Source organism: Sebastes umbrosus, chromosome 15, assembly GCF_015220745.1.
Source record: "Sebastes umbrosus isolate fSebUmb1 chromosome 15, fSebUmb1.pri, whole genome shotgun sequence".
Classification (NCBI taxonomy): Eukaryota; Metazoa; Chordata; class Actinopteri; order Perciformes; family Sebastidae; genus Sebastes; species Sebastes umbrosus.
The window spans coordinates 3,449,599-3,469,560 of record NC_051283.1 but is presented as its reverse complement, the minus strand read 5'-3'; the positions used below and the strand labels follow the sequence as shown (position 1 = coordinate 3,469,560).

Genomic DNA, 19,962 nt, shown 5'->3' with positions numbered 1-19,962 from the left:
GTGTTTTGGAGAGAAACACAAAGGCTTTGATTATGAGCCAGCCAAACAGAAATCATTAGAGTGTAAAGTCAGTTATACTGAATGTTCCAAACACAAATTCTCAATAAATACTCTAGCTGCTGTAAATGAGTGTTGGACTGTTTACCAGAACCTCCACAGGCAAATTACTCTTTTTTTTTTTTTTTTTTTTTTTAGGAGCTGCAAGGCTCAGCTATGAGTCACAAGAACATACTACTGAAAAACCATCAGCAATATATCTTCTTTTTTGCATGAAAGAAGACAGACTCCAAGATAAACCACAGGTTTAATCAATCCAGATGTCATTTAACGTAAATCGTTTGTTCAGACCGAGTACAAGTACAAGTACTTACATTTGGGTACTCGCTGATACCGAGTACCGACACGAGTACTTCTCTGTGCCAAAAGACCCTCGTTAACAGCCAGCCGGAGGGTGTGAGCAACACATGACAGGCTGGGGAGTCCCGCATACAAGGCAGTGCATGCGACCGGCTCTAGGTCGGCTTGGAAAGGTTCGGGGCGAAGGTGGCTCGCGGCCGCAGCTTTACAGCGCTCGCCGCACCGTGGACAAAGGGCTTGCTGCGCCCTGTCTCCGCGCCGGGGACGGCTCCCTGCTCCCGGTGCGACTGTCGACTGGGGCGGACTGTCCTTAGTGCGCCCCAACCGTGGCGTGCCACCAGATCGGGGCTTGGCCCACATAAAAGGCACCAGGGGTCTGCGGCGATGTCGGCTACCCACCTGATCCGTCTTGAAACACGGAGGGTGCAAGCAAAACCCCGTGGCGCAATGAAAGTGAGGGCAGGTGCGCGCCACCGTAAAGTGGTATTGGTGCCGTTGTATCGAAGCCGTTTTGCGAGTACGAGTACATGAGCACAGTATCGGACCCGATACCCGATCGGTGCATTCCTACTTAATTGTTGATAAAAGTGTTGTTGTGAAACTGACTAAACACTTTTAAGCCAACAATATCAGGGACCAATTGTTTATCTATATTATAATAAATACAGTTATTTATGAAAACTAAAATCTTATTTTTTTTTGTCTTAAAACCATTGTGATGTCTGTTGCACATCAGACATCACAATGGGGGGGGGTTTCCTGCCAAGGGCACCATAAGGGCTAGAGCCGGCCCTGGTGTCGACTCTGAGGGATTTGAATTTTACAATTTGATTTTGACAGCCGGTTGACTCGCTGTGTCTACTTTGCATGAATCCATCACCCAGTAGTTGCTGCCTGTGCCATATCTATGATCAGCAGTACAGACAGTACTTATGAAAAGTCCTTGATATTTGTTTTGGTCTGCTTGACGTACCAGACAGGCAGGGCTCTCTACAAAACTACGCACATGTCATAAAAAGTTGCAACAATCACAGGAAACCTTTTGAAAGTTAACTGTATGTTGTGTTTTTTTTAAACTTGACTATTCTTCTTGTCTTGATGTAGAAAGCTCCACTGACTCAGGGCTCCAATCAGTCCACAAGAAATATCTGCAACTTGTATTTGAGTATCTGGTGTCTATATCACTACTTTGAGATTTTCACTCATATATGAGATCAGAGAAACGTCCAGACGTGAGGTAAATCTGCTGTAGATGAGCTGCATATTATGCATGACGTTCCAGTCCAGTCTCTTACTGGAACAACTGCGGTTTTATTACCACTATATACTATTTTCAGTGTTTTTTGGTATGCTGATGAGTCATTGCAGAACTAGCAATTTCACTTACAGGCTCTTCTTTTTTTCACAGGAAAGGGTGGAGGAGGGAAAAAAGAAGGCATCTCTTCCTTCTGCTATTTTCCCCTCAGAAGGGAAACCCCGGCGCTACAGTGTGGACGTGGGCACAGCGTGACTCAGAAGCTGAATGGAAACTGGACCTCCGCCCTCGCAGTCCCTTTTTAAAAGTGTCGAGAGAATATCGACTGCCTCTTTGTCACGAAGCAGGTCCACTATTCATACCGTGTATTAGTAAACTGTGATCTGCACCTGGGGAGGAAATTCAGCTCTGATTGTGAGGACTAGAATGCACCAAAACAAAGAGATTATTATGGGTTTGTTTTGAAGAAATAATAGCTTCCTGATGACTAACTGCATCTACGTGGAAATGCCTTGTTTTATTACTCGAACATTGGATTTATGTTCGGTTAGAGAATAGTTTTATAACCTTGACGAACGGTGGGAGATCGTTTCTCTCGTTTCCACAGTAGTTTTTGAGTCGCGCCCACGTCTCCGTCCAGCTTTCTCATGGGAATCACTGAGTCACACGAGACGGGGAAAAGGATCCCACATCCACATCCCAACATAACCATCATACCCATTATAGCATCAAAGAAGCTCCATGTATTCCCACTGTTTTTCCCCCCCTAAAATCTACCAAACCATCTGCTAAATGAATATCCAAACACGCCTTCTTCTCAATCAGAAACACATCTGCCCGTTGACGAATGCTTTCCTCCAATGTGGCCTTCGCTGTCATAGGTGGTATTTGATACTGTTTATGTTTGGGATCCAGTTTGAATTAGACCCCTCACAGAGCCGCACAGTACAGGACCACAGAAAGGAGTAAAACAAAGTCTGAATGAATAGCTTTTTTTCAATGTTTAGTCTTTGTGCACTCGAGGACAGGAGAAGCGGCGGTAGTTGTGTATGAGAGCGTAAGTGCTGCCAAATGTGCAATAAAGCCCATTTGGAAATGATTGACTGTTGGCCTCCGCTGTACTGGAACTGCTGTGTCAACATCAGGAGAATTTGAGGCTGATGATTGAACCTCAAAGAGGGAACGGCACTCTGATTTTCCTTACCGTGCCACGGAAGTAAACTAATCACAATATAATGAAAGTAGACTGCATGAAATCCATGTCTCTCATAAAATGGAAGAATTTGATCCTATATAATTAATGTGCTAAACAGATAAACACCACATGTAGCTCAGGAAATGTGAGATTCCAGTCAGTTCAATTTGAATACATGCAAAATGCAAGTAAATGCTATTTAAATAATGACTGACTGAGCTTCTGTGTCCAATAATGTCTGTACTAGTTTAACGTCCCTGCCGTAAATACAGTAAATTAGAGCTAAATTAGCCCTTAAAAGTGTCCTACATACCTGGAAGTGAAGGATGATGGTCCATATCAGTCCCAGGGTCAGCTTGGGGTTTCCATCTGCAATGTCATCATTCCTGATGTTGACCAGTTTGACCTGAAAGGTGCATGGATACCAATAAAACACAATCAGTCAGTTTTAAGGTTTATTTGAACCATGAAGAGTTGAAACAAAGAAACAAAACTCAACAAGTAGGAAAACAGAAAAATCAAAATGCTCCTTTGATATAAATGCGCATTACAAGTGGCATTATTTAAAATGTGCTATTCTACAAGAGGGTTAAACATTTTATATGGTATATATACGGTATATATGGCAACCATTTTTAACCTTTATAGAAAAAATGGACGCTACTGATATTTTGACCCCATATTATATATGGTTTGCTTATTCATTTATTTATTTGTAACTTTTAAATCATTTATTAAGTTTGTCTTACCACTCATTTATTATTATTATTTTTTTATATATATATATATTTTTTTCGTTTACTGCATTTTTGAAATTCTATTTATTTTATTTTATTGTTAGTGCCTCTTGAATTTATTTTATATGCACATGTCCGTGTTTATGTAATTGATTATGTTTGATTACTACTTTACTAAATGGTACAATAATATTATAATAGGGATGTGGTATCTGTTGGAGCAGAAACGGGAGGGGAATTGTACTGTATCGGTGATTTTAAATACCAACAAAGAAAACCTTGACAAAAACAAATGTCATTGTTTACTGACCTGTCTGTGTTTGAGAAAGTCCAGGGCGATCTGTACATTCTGCAGCTTGTGGAAGCGCATCCGGCCTTTCTCCCGCGGCTGCAAGAGACGAGAGGACACCAAACATCAGGAGGAGGTGAACACAGGAGGGTTGTCTGATCAACACACAGCAAGGCCCCATGACTGAGGAACAGGTGTGTCGGTGTCCAGCAACACCTTTTGTGCTTAAAACAAAAAATCGATTCTACTGTAGAAAAATCATTACAGTCATGGTCTTAACTTAAAAGTCAAATACAGCAAATTTGAAGTGCGATTCAAATTCTGCGTGATTGTGATCAAAGCGTTTTGGTCAGACCGTCGACCAGATCTGACCACAAATGACCCGAAAATGCATTTCAACAAACCAGCCAGGATGTCTGCAGGTGAGAGCATGATAATGAATGATACGTGATCTCAGCGATTCCTCCGATCATCAGTCACGATCCTCATTTTTTCTCTGAGACCTACAGTCAATTAGTTTCCTGCCCCTTCTGAAACACCTTTTACATCTTATACTGAATTTAACTGAACAGAATCCATGAGCATCTATGATTTCTAAACCTGCACAGGACAGAGTTACCCCAGGAGTGATGGCCATGACATGCATTGGTGCTCCGCACTTTAAGCTCTAAGCCGGCAAGAAGCTTTGTTGCAGAATTAGTCAACATATCAGCTTGCAGTGATGGAACTTTGGCCTGTGTTTTCAATACAGTGAGGAAACTAGGGATGTCACGATACCAGAAATTCAGTAGTCGATACCTATACCAGTGAAATTCCACTATTCTCGATACCAATTCGATACCAAGGTAGGAAAGAAAAACAAAACAATAAATCTCATGTACTTCAACACACACTCATTTATCACAGTTTGCATACTGTTTTTTGTCAAATGTATTATTAATCCCTGGTTAATAATCCGCCCTCAAATTTCTCGCCAAAAACTAAATTTTACAAGATTACATTTGAACACATCATGATAACGTTATACTGTAATTTACCTTTGCCTCATTTTTACAGAATAAAGCTTGAACACGTCATAATGTCAATCAACCTCTGTACATTAGCCATTAGCTTCGTTATTTAGCCAAGCAGGACTGCGCTGCTTAACGGCAGCTAACAACTACCATTAACTAGCTCTGCTCCTGTCGATTTCAACACGGATTCGTTGTTCACAATGTAGCGTTAGCAGGGAAACTTTTTATCGTCCCATGGACGACGGGATGACGTTAGTCTCGAGACCTGACGGTAACTACGGTATCTGCGTTACTGTAGAAAAACAATGACGTCACGTTTTCAGAATTTTGCTATTGACTTGGTACCAAAGTATCGGTTCTTGTGACATCCCTAGAAGAAACCCAATACTTGACCTTGTATGTTTAAATTCAGAGCTAGGGATGTTAATAATTAACCGTTAAACCGTTAACCGACACAAGCATTTTAACCGATTAACGCTATTGGTTAAACGGTTAAAAGAAATATTAATAATTGATTAAAAAGCTGAGCAAAACTCAGAGGAGCGGCTCGTCACTTTAAGGAGAGTAGCTGGTCCACCTTAACAGCCACCTTAAGAGAGTCTGAGCCGAAGTTGCAGGATACAAGAAGTTGGCTCTGGTCTCTTGAGCTCCCTGGAGTGGAGCGGAGCTGAGGAGTTGTAGCCTCGTAGCATTTATTCACTGACAAATAAACTGTACATACACTGCTGGCTGCTACATAACTCTCCTGGCAGTGACCTGGAGACAGTGAATGCAGCATCGTGGCTGCATCTCCCCTGACGGTGAACTGGGGACTCAGTTGTCTGTTGTGCTCATACACTGCAGCTGGCGCACCGCTGTATGCGAGGCACAAATGTTTTCGGTTAACGGTTAATAATCGTTTAACAAGGGTCGGTTATCGGTTAAGAATGTTTTTCAAAATTAGCATCCCAATTCAGAGCATAAAATAACTAAAGATTGATTTCATACTTTCCTTGCACTGATCTGTGTCTATTCAATTAAGTTCAGTTTGATATTTAACTAACAGAGACAGGAAATGCAGAACATTGATTCAAGTTTATTTTTATTTTTAATTTTTTTTTATCAAAATGATATCCTCCTGTCCTGGTGATGCAGGTGCACGCAGGAACTGTTTTGTTAAAAAATCTCCTTGTTGGTGCGTTTAAGCACAATCCACTGATGTAAAGCTTTGGATTCATGAACCCGTCTGTCAGAAAATTAAACCCACAAGACAAATCATGAAAAGGATTAAATGTCTTGGATGAAAAAGATTTTGTTTTGCAACCAATTCTGAAATCTTGGATGTGGGGTATGGTCCTTTAAGTAGATATTTTCAAGGTTACACTCTTCACTTCTTAATGAAATTTGAATGTTAACTTGAAAGACGTGATTACTCGACTTCATATTCGAAAAATCATCATAAAATGTCTTCAAAATACCTGTAGAATGATCACACTAAAAGCTCTACTATGGAGGACGGAACCTGCCAGAATAAAAAATAAATAAATAAATTACTAGGAAAAATAAAGTCATTAAATATAGCAAATACAATATTAAAAATAATTGTAGCCATTATTAATTGATAAAATTGGACATAAATTGATATTTCTGCTTTAATTTTCTTATTTATTTATCTTTGTAATAATTCCCCTTATTTATTTACTCTTTTCCCTTTTATTTATTTATGTATTTATTTTTTATTAAATTTTGTATTTATTTATTTATTTTTGCATTATTTTGTAATCATTTATTTTTGCATTTATTTTCAATTTTTTTATGTATTTATTTATGTTTTTATGCATTTATTTTTGCAAAATCTTCCCTTTGTATTTCAACCCTTATTTATTTCATCAAAGTTATTAATTTTTGCTTGCTTTTTTTATACATCTCTTTACACATTTCTGCTTCATTATGCAAATGAGGGGGCTGTCATTCAACGTGTCATGTGGTCAGAGTGCATAGATCGAATATATGCTAAATAGATAAGCAATTCAAACAGAAATATCAATTTATGTCACATTTTATCAATTAAGTAGCATTTATTTTTAATATTATTTTTGCTACATTTTCATGACATATTTATTAATTCATCGAGTCATTTATCTTTTTATTTATTTATTTTTGATTTTGGCAGGTTCTGTCCTCCATACTCTACTTACACTTCGCCTGGCCCGACTCGCTCACTGATAAAAATGGAAGAGGACGATGTTGACACAGAAAGGGGACAATACAGGGAGTGTGACTGTCATCATGCACAACCCAGCAGCCACCTGGGGTGGTGACACATGCCACGCCCGACGCCCACAGTCCTGGCGCCACTCACCAACCGCACGTTCCTCACAACGTCACGTTCCCTCGGCTACCACAGCAAGAACATCGCAAGAGAGGAAGGCAGAGGCACAGGGGGAGAGGTCAGGGTAAAGGTCAGCAGGAATTAGATAAAGGAAAAAACCAGGGGTCAAACAAGTCAGTGCAGAAAGGTTACGAGATGGAAGCAAAGAATGAAAATTAGTGTTTTAAGGCTACATCACCAGAAGGTGTGTTCCCCAAAAACTAGTGCTAGAGGTAAGTAAAGTAAAAGAGTGCGCATAACCTCAGCATGTTCTGAAATGTCCAAAAAACCTTGACAGAAAGTCAACTCATGCAAGAGTGGAGACAAGAAACCCAGCAGAATAATATTTGACTCAGATAAACATTTAGAGCAGTTCATGTTACAACAAGTGGACGGGATAGTCGAACAAATATGACGACAAATTAAGTCAGTAGGACAGGAGAGCAAGGACAATAAGACAGGTTTGGACAGGACAGGGGGTTACAGCAGAAGCGGATGTCTCAATATCTAAATGGTCAAAGGTCACGGAAGCTCACCAGTGTCTCTCCGGAGAGCACCTCCAGCAGGGAGATGAGGTTGTGTCCATCTCTGAGGTCCTCATACAGGTCAGTGATGTGTCTCTGGGACTGTGGAGAGAAGAGAGGAGACAAATGTTGAAGTTTTTCAGTCATATAATATTGATCCATACATTCAGTCTCCCATCGTGTCAGCACCACTGCTTTTGCTTTCACACAGAATACAAACAGCCACTGGAACGGCTGACCACCTCAACACCAATAGTGGAAATAGATTTCACATTAGGCACAGACGCAGTCGACTGAATCTCGTAATGTTACCTAAAAATGAATAAAGCAACTTAAAGGGAAGGGCCGATGCACAACAACAACAACTGTCTGCCAACTGGGTCCACATTTGGGTTCTTTTAAGAACTTTTTTCATAGTTTGACTTTAGTTCATTCCTATTGGGACTCGACGGGACTCCCTACAAATTTGGTATTTCACCCGGATGCACATGGTTTTGCAGGACGTAGCAGTGCGCGCTTCGGCGAGCTCTGTGGCTGTTTCAGCACGTGCTCAGAGTGCACGTTCATGAGTTAGTTTTGTAGGGGTTTATTTCACAACAAAGACCCTGCTAGCTGTACATTATCCTGCTTATTACAGCTACTTGCTTGAGAAATCATTGATTTGACACAAAAACGGTCCGCCAGAGTCTGACATCAGAACTGCGGTCTGTTACACATAGCAATATGATGATGATTGACCAATCACAATCGAATATTCCACAAAGCTGTGTAGTAAACACTGGTATCGGATCGGTAATCTGTATCGGCCGATAACCAAAGCCCAGGTATCGCTATCAGTAGCATTACATTGGTTAACCTTAATGTTAAATTATATAACCCTAACATCACCAGTTGGTCAACAAATTAAAAGTGAATTTCAGGTCAGTCAATTTACAGTTGGCGAGTATGTCTGAGAGTTGAGTTAACGTTATGTGTGAGAGTGAGAGAGAATGAGCCAAGTAAATGTAACCAGACAGTAACGTTAATTTTTAAGTTAACGTTTTATAGACCTACCCTGGATGCCTTCATCTTCATTTTCCAGTATAATGTTATGATGGTCAATTTGAGAATTTATAAGCAGTCAGGTAAAAGTCATAAGTGTATCTTTGTAAATCGACGAGCAATAAAAAAAAAAAAATTATACAAAAATCATCCCTGTTTAAAGTTACAATTAGGCGTGAGGTTTCCTGTAAGTTTGATCTTGGGGGTTAGGTTAATAAACAACTTTAAGGTTACGGTTTTCCTATCTTATCCAAAAAGTGACGAGACGACCAAATGCGAGCCAACAATAGCGCACATCAGCCACAGGATGTAAGGCACTGCACCCCTCGGGTGAAAGTTTTTAGGGAGTCCCAAAGTTTGATACAATAGGTTCACTATGGCAAGGAACGTGAGCGGTTAGATAGATTACCAGTTGTAAACAAACACCTAGTTCAACCAGATTATCTTCTGTAAACCACGTAATTAGAGGTGAAAACCAAAGTGAGTATACTAAATTGCCGGTTATAATGCCTAATTGCATAGAAAAGGCGTGTACAGACAAGTATTGTAAGTAGGATGGGTCAAAGTTGAAGTATAAAGTTGGTCTGCGAAATCTAATGGACGTTTTCAATGTTTAGTAATTTCAAAGTTTGCCTTCATTTTCTCTCCCAAACCAGTTAAGAAAATCTTGGAGTTTGTTTGGAATCTCTCTGATCATCCTCTTGGATGTGGTGATGTTACTACACCTAATCACAGCAATAAAGTTATGAGAACTATGAAAATAAGTCCTAGGATGCAAAGAAAAAGGTATAAACTTAACACTGATAACACTTCTGAAACTAACTGTAGACGTACTGCATGTCCCCTTCTACTTCATGAACTGAAGTTGTCTTTTAGCTGTTGCAAACAGAGTTAGAGAACATGTAAAGACAAGTCGCAATGTAGAAAAAGGCTCTTAAAGCAGTTAGAAAAGAGTCCAAGAGTTAAAATGAAGTGGAAAAAGGTCAGAGGTTAGCAGCGTAACTTATGGGGTATGACAGAGGGTAAAAATGTGAACATGAGACATGCAGGCAGAAATGAATGTATGTCCACTCAGCACTCTGCTCACTGACAGCACCTACCTCTGCCTTCCAGTGCTGGTGGGGAAGGATGGGAGGACAGGATATAGGATGGAAAGAGGAGACAGTTCGATGAGAGAGGTTATAAAACTGCAGGGACCCGTGAGGGAAAAGAAGAACAAAAGACAAACACGCAGATGCTGTTTTGATTTGACAGACAAAGACAACTATTTACAACTGTTTTTCAGAATTTGCTTTTATGAATGTAAATCTGTTTCTGGTCTGGATTTTGCAGTGGGATTCATACAATTTAAATAAAACACAGAGTGATGTCTGGGTTTCATTCTCTGTAATATGAAGAGACTCGCTAGATGTAAGATGGCACTTTTGAGACAGCGGATGACCAAAATGGAGCGTTCCTTGCCTCATAGTTAAATCCCATGACTCTGTTCTGTTGTGACCACGAGTCCAAAACGCCTCGAGGGCAGCCAGATCGCCGACCCGCTCAAGTTCTTTTGGGCATGAATCTGAGGGATTTGTTTCCCAGACAAAGACACAACGACTGGCGACAAAAGCCTGTTGAGCCGTCTCGGACAGAGCTCTGCGTCACAGGACGCACCCGGAAGACAGCAGACATTCCTCACAGTTTAACACACTTCAGTTCCTGTGTGAAAACAAGGATTCATCAACCTGAACGTGTCGGTTGAATAGCAGTAAGAGAGCTGCAACACTTCAAGGTAGAGCCACGCTGGGCTTTAGTTTAATAGTTGCTAAAACAGTCCCTGGGAATGTGATTAGTAGCAGTAAACAAACTACTGCAGTTTTGGTGTTTGTATTCTATGTAATTTAACTAGTCTGTTATTACTGTAAACCTGAAAGATTCCTATTATACACATGTTGGTATGTTGGTAGTCATAACATAACAACACATGGGTTATTTTCAGGGTAGTTTTGAAGTACAGCGTCTTACAAATACGTCCTCCCTGACACTCTCCACTCCTCTTGTAGGTGCCAAAAGATAATTCATAATGTGACCAAACGCAAATGTTTTCTAACTTTCTGAAAGCTTTCCATTGATGTTCATGAGTATGATTCGGTCTTTTGCCTCTTGGTAATATTTAATCAAGACTAGAACTGCAAAGATTGGCCGATTAATCGATCGACAGAAAATGTATCTGCAACAAATTTGATAATTGATTCATTGTTTAAGTAATTTTTCAGGAAAGAAAAAGCCTTCAAGCCAAACATCCTCTGGTTCCAGCTTTGCAAATGTAAGGATTAGGATTATTATTTCACAGACAAAAGGATTAATTAATCAATCAAGAAAAGACTCTGGGAAAAATAATTCCTACTCACTGATGTGCTGAATGAGTCAGCAGAACATTACTTGATTATCCTGATAATTTTAGCCAATTATTAAGTAAGTAACATTGACCTTTGATCACCAAATTCTAATTGGCTCATCCTTGAGTCCAGGTGGTCGTTTGTGCCAAATTTGAAGAAATTCCCTCAAGGCGTTCTTGAGATATTGCATTCACAAGAATGGGACGGACAGACGGAATCACGCATGCATAACACCTCCGACCACATTGATTATTTTTGTTGTTGTGTAATGATATTTTAGTGGATTCTTCATTAATCATTTTGTCAATAAAATGACACAAAATGGTAAAAATAAAAAAAGCCCTTGAAATCACTTGTTTCTGTCTATTGGCTAATAGTTTCAGCACTAATTCATTGATAATAATCGTTACTGTAGCTGCACCTGACTGCTTAGATCAGGAGCTTGCATATTACACAGAGGAAGTGTTCCTTTTTTACGGGTCATGGGCCAGAATGCTTGACAAGTATTGCCTTACAGCATCATGGCTTTCAAACATATTTAGCTCCCCACACTCAGAGTAGGAGTTAAGTCCTGCCCCAGAGCTTCCTGTTCCCCTGCGGAGCCCTGAGAAGCCGCCCTGCCCTGACAGTCTGGAGCCCAGATGTGAAACCTGACCGAGCCCGGCCCGCGATGCTGCTGTTCCTAAAGCGAGGCCAGGTGTCCGTGACTCACTCCCTCACATGCATACAGTTAACACAAAGGAGGAGCCATTTGTTTAAGGTTTTTTCAACTTTTCCAAAGAGTTTCACTTTTCCATAGAGAGATATAGTGTCTCAAAATCTGATTTTGCTTTGTGTTCAGTTTCCAGTTTATCTGTTGTTGCTTCCAGCAGTGAGACTCGGTTAGATCAGACAGCCCATTATCTCCTAAGGGAACATTTCTGTGTAATTTAAGCAAGTGTAACCAGGTGGGACATGAAAGTAAACTGCTGGAATTTGACCCAAAGAAAAAAGCAACCTTAAGGGTTATTTAAGGACAGCTTAAGTCCTTGTGTTTACCATGATGAATTCTCATTGAGTTACAAGCTCCAAATGAGCTTTTTTCTTGTTTCATAATCTACATCATTTCACCATAAATGTAATGAACATTTATGTATAAAAAACAGTATGGTATTAATGAGTTGCTGAAGTGGGATCTTACCTTCATCAGGTGCTTGTTGACCCATTTTGTGAAGGTCTTTTTCTGAACTCGGTCCCGTTCATCTGTGGAGAGACGGATCAAACAGAAGCCAAGTTTAATCTAATGTGTCGAAGCAAGAGTTGTTGTTTTACCCTATTAAGTACAAATCATATATACTTAACATTTTTCCAAAACATACTGGCTTATAAACATCTAACCTTCCAGCAAAACCTATTGTTTCCATTAATGTCAGCATGCTATGAAAATCATTTTACAGAGACAGAAATCTTGATCTACCGATCTGGATCTGAAAAGTTTATTGGCTGGTGCATTTAATAATGACTTGAAATTGAAATATTTGATTGCCATGCAACAATAACACAACTTGGCCTGTCACAATAATTACGTTATCGACTAATCGTACGATATATGGACATGACCTCAATACTTTTATGATATATGGACATGACCTGGATCATTTTTACGTTATCGACTTATCGTACGATATATGGACATGACATCAATCGTTTTTAAGATATATGGGCATGACCTTGATCATTTTTACGTTTTTGACTTATTGTACGATATATGGACATGACCTGGATAATTTTTACATTATCAATTTATCGTACAATATATGTGCATGACCTCAATCATTTTTACAATATTTTGACATGACCTGGATCATTTTTACGTTATCTACTTATCGTACAATATATGGCCATGACCTGGATCATTTTTGCTGACCTGGATATTGCCCGTTGTGTTTAAATGCGTGTTTGTTTCCATAAGAATGTCACCAACATTTTAGCAACATGATGCCAGAATAAACAGAAGGGTTTTCCCTACCATTATAAGACTTGGTCATTGCACATTCTGATTAACAGAGCCTGAGTCCATTTTATTTATTGTTTTGGTTGTGTGGTTTTATTTGATTTATACTTTATTTATTTAGAATATTTACATTTTCTTTCACATTCCAATTCCAATGTCTGAATAATCTTAAGAATAAAAACTTCATTGCTCTTTTAAAGAGTCTAAACACAAATTATAATGCTCACAGAGGTTGATTACCAATCTACAAGACTCTGCTAATTGATTTTGTTTTCATGGTGAATGAATGGAAATCAGTGGCTGCCTGGAAGAATTCAAACTACAGAAAATATAGAAGAATGATTCCCAAACTTTTTGGTATATGACTTCTTCAAAGGGAGCATAGCCTACTTGTTTCTCATCATCACAGATTGTATATATCTACCAGTTGGGAACAGTTAGCCAAAGGGTAACTTCTACTTCTCAGATTGGTTGATTTAATGATTTTTAGAGGCCAGTCAAATTAGCGGAAATTGGAGCAAAAATCATTTAAAAACTGAACTTTTTTTTCTGCTTTCCCATCCTTGGTCATCCAAGAGTTAATTTGTGACCCCTCAGTCGGGTCCTGACCAATTAGTTGGGAACCAATGCTTCAGAAGATGTAAACATATTTTGTATCTAATGAGCTAAAAACATCCAAAAACCACAGTTATGGTTCCACATCTAATGAGACAATTCAGGGAAACATCACTTTTTCCATCTGATAAATATTTGTGCCATAAACCAGAACATGGAACATGTGATGTCAACAGAGACTGCAGAAGATGCTTCAGGTGACACAGAAAGTGACTGTACAGTTGAGTTCTCCCTCTCATGGTGGTACAAAATCGGTCCGTCAAAACAACAAAGGAAAAAACGGTGTCGTGCTTGTCAGGTGATACACCAGTAAACTACCTCTAACTTCCCCCAGATTAGCACCTCTACAGGAACATGTTTCACCTTGCAGAACTGGTGCTGTTTTGGTTTTGATTTCACTGTCTGATTATTACAAACAGAGCTCTCACATACCAGCAGGTACTGTACAGTAGACTGTACGTTGTGCAATGTTTTCCCTATTTTCTTTTTTTTTCAACCATGCAGCAACTCTGGAGGGATAAATACCACAGAAACACTTTCACCTCTTCACCTGGTGCTTCAATAAGTGATGAGAGTGGTTGTCAAAGGTCACAGAGGCCGGTGGGATGCAACTAAACAAGTCTGGATTCGACACAGTGTGACTGTTGCAGCTTTTTTTAAATCTGAGGGGACAGTGAAACATTATGTTTGTATTTTCAGCCACCCAGTGTGAGGAGCTTGATTACATTATCTGGATAAGAACTGTGATCAAAGCTCAGGCAACAGACGCAGCGATCAGATGAGGAGGGAACAGAGAAACCAAAGAGGTCGACATCCCGTGGTGCCAACGCCCGCGTCAGGGTGCCGTTATGTCGGTGACTCACAAACGCACTTGTGACTGTAAGCACAGAAGTGAAATAAACCTCAAAAGCATAGAAAGTATACGGTTTAATTTCATCATGAATGCATGACTGTTGAAAAATTTCAACTGTTATTCCAGCTGCTCAGGACACTGTTGTTTTCTTCACGCCATCACATACAATGTCAGGAATCAAGGTCAGACAGACACTTAAACATTCCGAAACTCAAACCAGTGAAACAAATGACAGAAAAATTTGCAAATCCCTCTTTACAAATAATCTGCTTGCTTGACTGACATTTGTAGCCTGGAGCAGCAAACAGAGCTGTGGATGTTTCCTTTCATCCGCTGAGTCAAAGAAACTTCTAAGATGGAGAAGAGAGATATCAAATCTCCTGAAAGATTACTGTTTGTTCATGGTGGTATGGCTGTGAGGTATCGGCAAATCATTCTGTCGCTCCGTTACTGAATAACGCGGCTGTATTGTGGAGTGTCACACTGGAGGAGACAACAAGTCTATCTTTTTATAATTTAGTTTTAAGCACAGGGAAAAAAAACAGGTTAATGCATCCGATAACTGCATCAGAAGACATTCATGGTGTTTTGAACTTCTTCAACTACAAAAAAAGAGATGCAACAGTTCGTCATTTTGCTTAAGTTATTTGGAAGTTCTTCTGTCTTTCTAACAGGCGGCCTTTCTTCTGAGCTGCAAAGATCAGTCCTCATCTCAAAATGGGTGTCAGCACAGCTGACCAATAAAAAGAGGAAAGCCGTGACACATGAAGGGGTGTGGCCCGTTTGATAAAAGAGAGGCAGAAGACCACAGCAGAGTCGCCAAAAGCAGATCAGACATTAAACTACATTTATAGCATTTCTTCACAGAATAACAAAGAATTTCAACCTGGTGATTCAACAATGAGCCCAGAAGAAAAGTCAAAACAGAGCTATACTTCTCAATCAAAGAATTACACTGCAGAGAAAATACAAAGATCTCTCCATGCCAGCACTACTGAATCAATGTAAAGATGACAAGCTCTACCTTTCCTGCTATCCATGGCCTTGAGCATCCCCTGGTAGTAGGACTCCTCTACAAAGACCCCGTCACTACCAACACTGTCAGAGGAGTAGTTCCTGAATCTCCGATCCATCGCCATGCTGGCCTTATCTCCGTGATCGACAACAAATCAGAAGCCCCTGCAGGTTGAGAGGTGATGTCGTCTACTTTATGAGACTTCTCTTTATGGCCTGGCCCTGCAATGCTGCTTCACAGTGTGGTATCCTGTAGTTAAGTGGGTGTGTTTCAAGCCACTGATTCAGTTCCTGAACACAAGTCTTACTCCCTTTTTTCCTCCCTTTGCTGTCTCTGACATTCTGTGCTCCAATTTTTTTTTTTTTTTTCACCAGCTCTTGCAAAATGCCTGCCTGCGGGCTACAATGTCAGAAGCTGTCATTCACCACACAGTGATCTGTGGAAAGAGAGGGAGGATTCTCCCCCCTGGCCCAGCCCTGTTAAGTACTGTACACCCTCCGACCCCACCCACCGAACCACACCTCACCAAAGACCCTCGCTGAGTGAGCATCCAACCAAAACGACCTCTGCACTGAGTTTATTTTACAGCTGTACAGGTTTTTAGTCACTTTGGATACGACAAGCGGCCAACTTAAACTTCAAAAACATAAACTTTATTGCGTTCGTCATATACATACAGGACAGGTACATACATAAAATGTAACATCTGTATTTGAGCCATCCTAAGCATTAGGAGCAGGAGGAGCAAAAGACCAAAAAGGGTTTCTTTTTCTATGTTGCAAATATCTTATATTACTGACAAACATTTTCCAATGCATCAATTTTAGATTAATTTCAAGGTTGTTCAAGGACAGTCTGACAGCCATGATTTCAGCTGACAAACCACAATCAACCAACCAAAAAAAACATCCTTTTTCACATTTTATTTTCTAGCAACGGAGCTTGTTGTGAGTGTAATGCTTTTTTAAAACTTCTCTCAAATCTGGTCCTTGAATGCAAGATAATATTTAAACGATTCCTGCTTTCTTGCTTTTTTACCAAAACATAAAAGCAAATGCATGTTCACAGCGATCTCAAGCAGGTTGCAAGTCTCCGAAAGCTGTTCAAATCGTAAAACAAATGCATGCAAATTAAATGTTGTCTGGAAGAAGGCAAATGTAAAGTATAAGCAAAATTAAGTCAATGATATTTTACTATACATGTAAAATCTTCTGTATGCTACTTCCAGTCACTTTTAACAAGAGCATCAGCAAAAACTGCCAACAATAACGATGCCAAGAGTTATGGGAGACTAATCTTCAGAGAAAAGTCAGAGGTCAGGCTCAGCTTTAACTCGGGTCAACTTAGGAGGGACGGTACAAAAAAAACGCTAACTAACTATGGTGTTAAACTTGTTTGTCAAAAAGTCTGCACAGACCACTAGTCTGGATAAAGGGGGGCATAAACGGTCTAGTGGAGCTTGTTAACCCCAGCTGAACCCCACATGCGCAGGCTAGCAGTCACCAGTGTGTGGTCGAAGGCACACAACACCACAGAGTCTCAATGAAAAGCCTGTTCCTCAACACAGAGAGGAGACCAGGCAGTGGAAACAGTCCTCAGCCATTTCTCGACATGGTACAATCACAAGAAGAAACCTCCTCCATCGGGACACAATTATGGGGAAACTGGCACCGAGTGGTTAGTTTCCGTACATGAGGGAGACAGCAGACGTTTGTTTTGGAGAGGGTGGGGGGGGGTTGGTCTACAGGAGAGAATCCAGCAGCAGGAAGAATAGAAGCATTTCAAACTCTCTAATGAGAACAACCTGTGAAACTACCATTTTATTTGAAGCATTTGGCTTGGACTTATTTTTCTTAGATGAATTTCCAATCTTGAATAAGTTGCTCTGTTGGGCCAGTAACCAGTTGGCTTTCACTCTTAACAGAGTAACCACACCGCTGCAGACAATTATCCCAGACACAAGGCAGCTATTGTGGCTTCATGTGGATTGAGTGGACAGTGTGTCTATGTGCATGAGTGGTGAAAGAAAAGGAGGATTGTTACATCTGCATCTTTTTTCATGCAATAAAACTTCCGTCTGTCTGTTTAGCTGCATAAATAGTCTCTGAACGAAACACTTCTTTTTGCAAGTGAGGCATTCAGGAGCTCTGAACTAGCACCTCCACTCAAACACATTCATGTCCCGTAGCACCTAAATACCTGGAACACCTTTCACCCTTGGGGATATCAATATTCCGTGCAGATACTGACATAAGACAGAGTGAAGGAGAGAGATTTTTTTGATTCCTACACAGGCAGGGGTGGCTTGTCGGGACATGAGAGGTGGAAGCTGCAGACCTCAACCTGACACTATAGGCTGTGTGCTGTAAATTAAACCCTAGGATGTACATTTTGACTGTCAGTAACCAAGGACAGAGAGCAGTCACGCATTCTTTAGTGGCTCTAGAATCAGCCAAGGATAATGTATGTTAAAACAATTGGGCTGTCAAAGTTAATGCGATAACTCATTAATGCAAAGTCTTTTTAACGCCACTAATTTCTTTAACACATTAACGGAACTTGTGATTTTTAGGTTGTAGTGGGCTCAGCTAAAGGCTAGACTGAAAATACTGACGTCGTAAGAAACAAAAAAAACCTAAGGAATCCATTGGTACCAACCAAGCTAAATAGCTGTGCTTTTGTAACCAACAGTTGAGAAAAATTACGTTATTTGTAGGGCTGTCAAAGTTAACGTGGTAATAACGCGTTAACGCAAATTTTCTTTAACGCCACTAATGTCTTTAATGCATTAACACAACTTAGGTTTATAGGTTGTAGCGGGCTCAGTTTTAAAGCTAGAGTTAAGATACTGGTATCATATGAAACTAAGGAATCCATTGGTACCAACCATGTCATACTAGCTTGTTGCGATTGAGATTAAATAACGCTCCAAACTTGTGCAAAATTTCGGCAAGGAAAAACTGGCATGGACATTTTCAAAGGTGTCCCTTGACCTTTGACCTCAAGATATGCGAATGAAAATGGGTTCTATGGGTACCAACGAGTTTCCCCTTTACAGACACTTTATGATAATCACATGCTGTTTGGGGCAAGTCATAGTCAAGTCAACACACTGACAGCTGTTATTGCCTGTTCTGATTTGATAATATTTGTTATGCTAAATGCAGTACCTGTGAGGGTTTCTGGACATTATCTGTCATTGTTTTGTGTTGTTAATTGATTTACAATAATAAATATATACATACATTTGCATAAAGCAGCATATTTGCCCACTCCCATGTTGATAAGAGTATTAAATACTTGACAAATCTTCCTTTAAGGTACATTTTGATCAGATACAAAATGTGTGATTCATTTGGGATTAATCCTGATTAACTATGGACAATCATGCGATTAATCGCGATTCAATATTTGAATCGCTTGACAGCCCTTAAAAAACACAACATTGTTGGTCAGAAAGTTTATATAACAAAAAGATTTGTCCAAAGGCTTATGAACTGCTAATTTCAAACATTTCACTTACAATTGGTGCTCTTTGCCTAACTGCATTTGAACTATTGCTGTCATGTTGTGCAGCTCCCAAAACACTGGATGCAAACTGTTAAATTTGTGCTGATTTCAGCTGATTGAAGTCCTGACACAGTCAGACATTGCAGTAAGATTAGTTTTGATTTATTGACTTAAACCCAATCTTGTACAATATTTAAAAAGGTAACAAAGAGGCACGAGCACTTTTAATGTGATGCAATTATGTGGCTTTAAAGAAAGTGGTCTTATCAACCACCTCCTGGTAGGTGCATACAGTGCAGTACTGTGTGGATATTTCTCCTTTCCCTGTTACTGATAACATGTGGAGATAAACCTGAGAGCTGATTTTTATGATGACAGTTCTGGCGTGAGAAGCATGCAAGTCGATGCATTCCTGAGGGGCGCGCTCCCACCCTCCTCACAGAGGGGGGGGAGCCGCCTCCCCGCGATAACACCACCCCCAGCCCGACAAACTGTCTGCCGGCTCATCTGTGCAAGTGACAGCATGCGATGTCAGTCACACTGAGGACAGGAATGTTACCTAACGCCGCGTATCATCTGGCTAGCAGGTCTGGATGGGAGTTTACGATGGAGGGATGATGGTATGAAAGTTGGACAGTGCAGAGGAGGAACTTTGCCAAGGTTGAGGAATGAAAGCCCCAGGGCATTATGGGGCAGATCCAACCTGGAGCTGGCAGTGAAGAAGACATGAAAGCATGCACCACTACAAAATAAGACAGAGCCCTGTCTGTTATTATAACCTTGAGGAATGCGTTCCTTTTCACAACACACACAGGTGCTGATGGGCGGAGAGGG

At 40.2% G+C, this 19,962-nt stretch overlaps 1 protein-coding gene across 21 annotated transcripts in view; it reads right to left on the bottom strand.

The window, feature by feature from the left end:
* pleca (plectin a) overlaps window positions 1-19,962 on the bottom strand; it is a 153,551-nt gene that overhangs the window by 36,738 nt on the left and 96,851 nt on the right. For 8 of the 21 annotated variants that reach the window (XM_037794814.1, XM_037794815.1, XM_037794817.1 and 5 more), the window contains 6 exons: window positions 12,323-12,384; window positions 9,862-9,876; window positions 7,733-7,822; window positions 7,188-7,223; window positions 3,855-3,932; window positions 3,121-3,213 (listed from right to left, as the gene is read on the bottom strand). In XM_037794814.1, the coding sequence (XP_037650742.1) occupies window positions 3,121-3,213; window positions 3,855-3,932; window positions 7,188-7,223; window positions 7,733-7,822; window positions 9,862-9,876; window positions 12,323-12,384 (374 nt within the window). Of the gene's footprint in view, window positions 1-3,120; window positions 3,214-3,854; window positions 3,933-7,187; window positions 7,224-7,732; window positions 7,823-9,861; window positions 9,877-12,322; window positions 12,385-15,627; window positions 16,309-19,962 lie in introns of those variants that run through there. The other 13 variants (XM_037794828.1, XM_037794834.1, XM_037794836.1 and 10 more) reach the window with 7 other exon arrangements.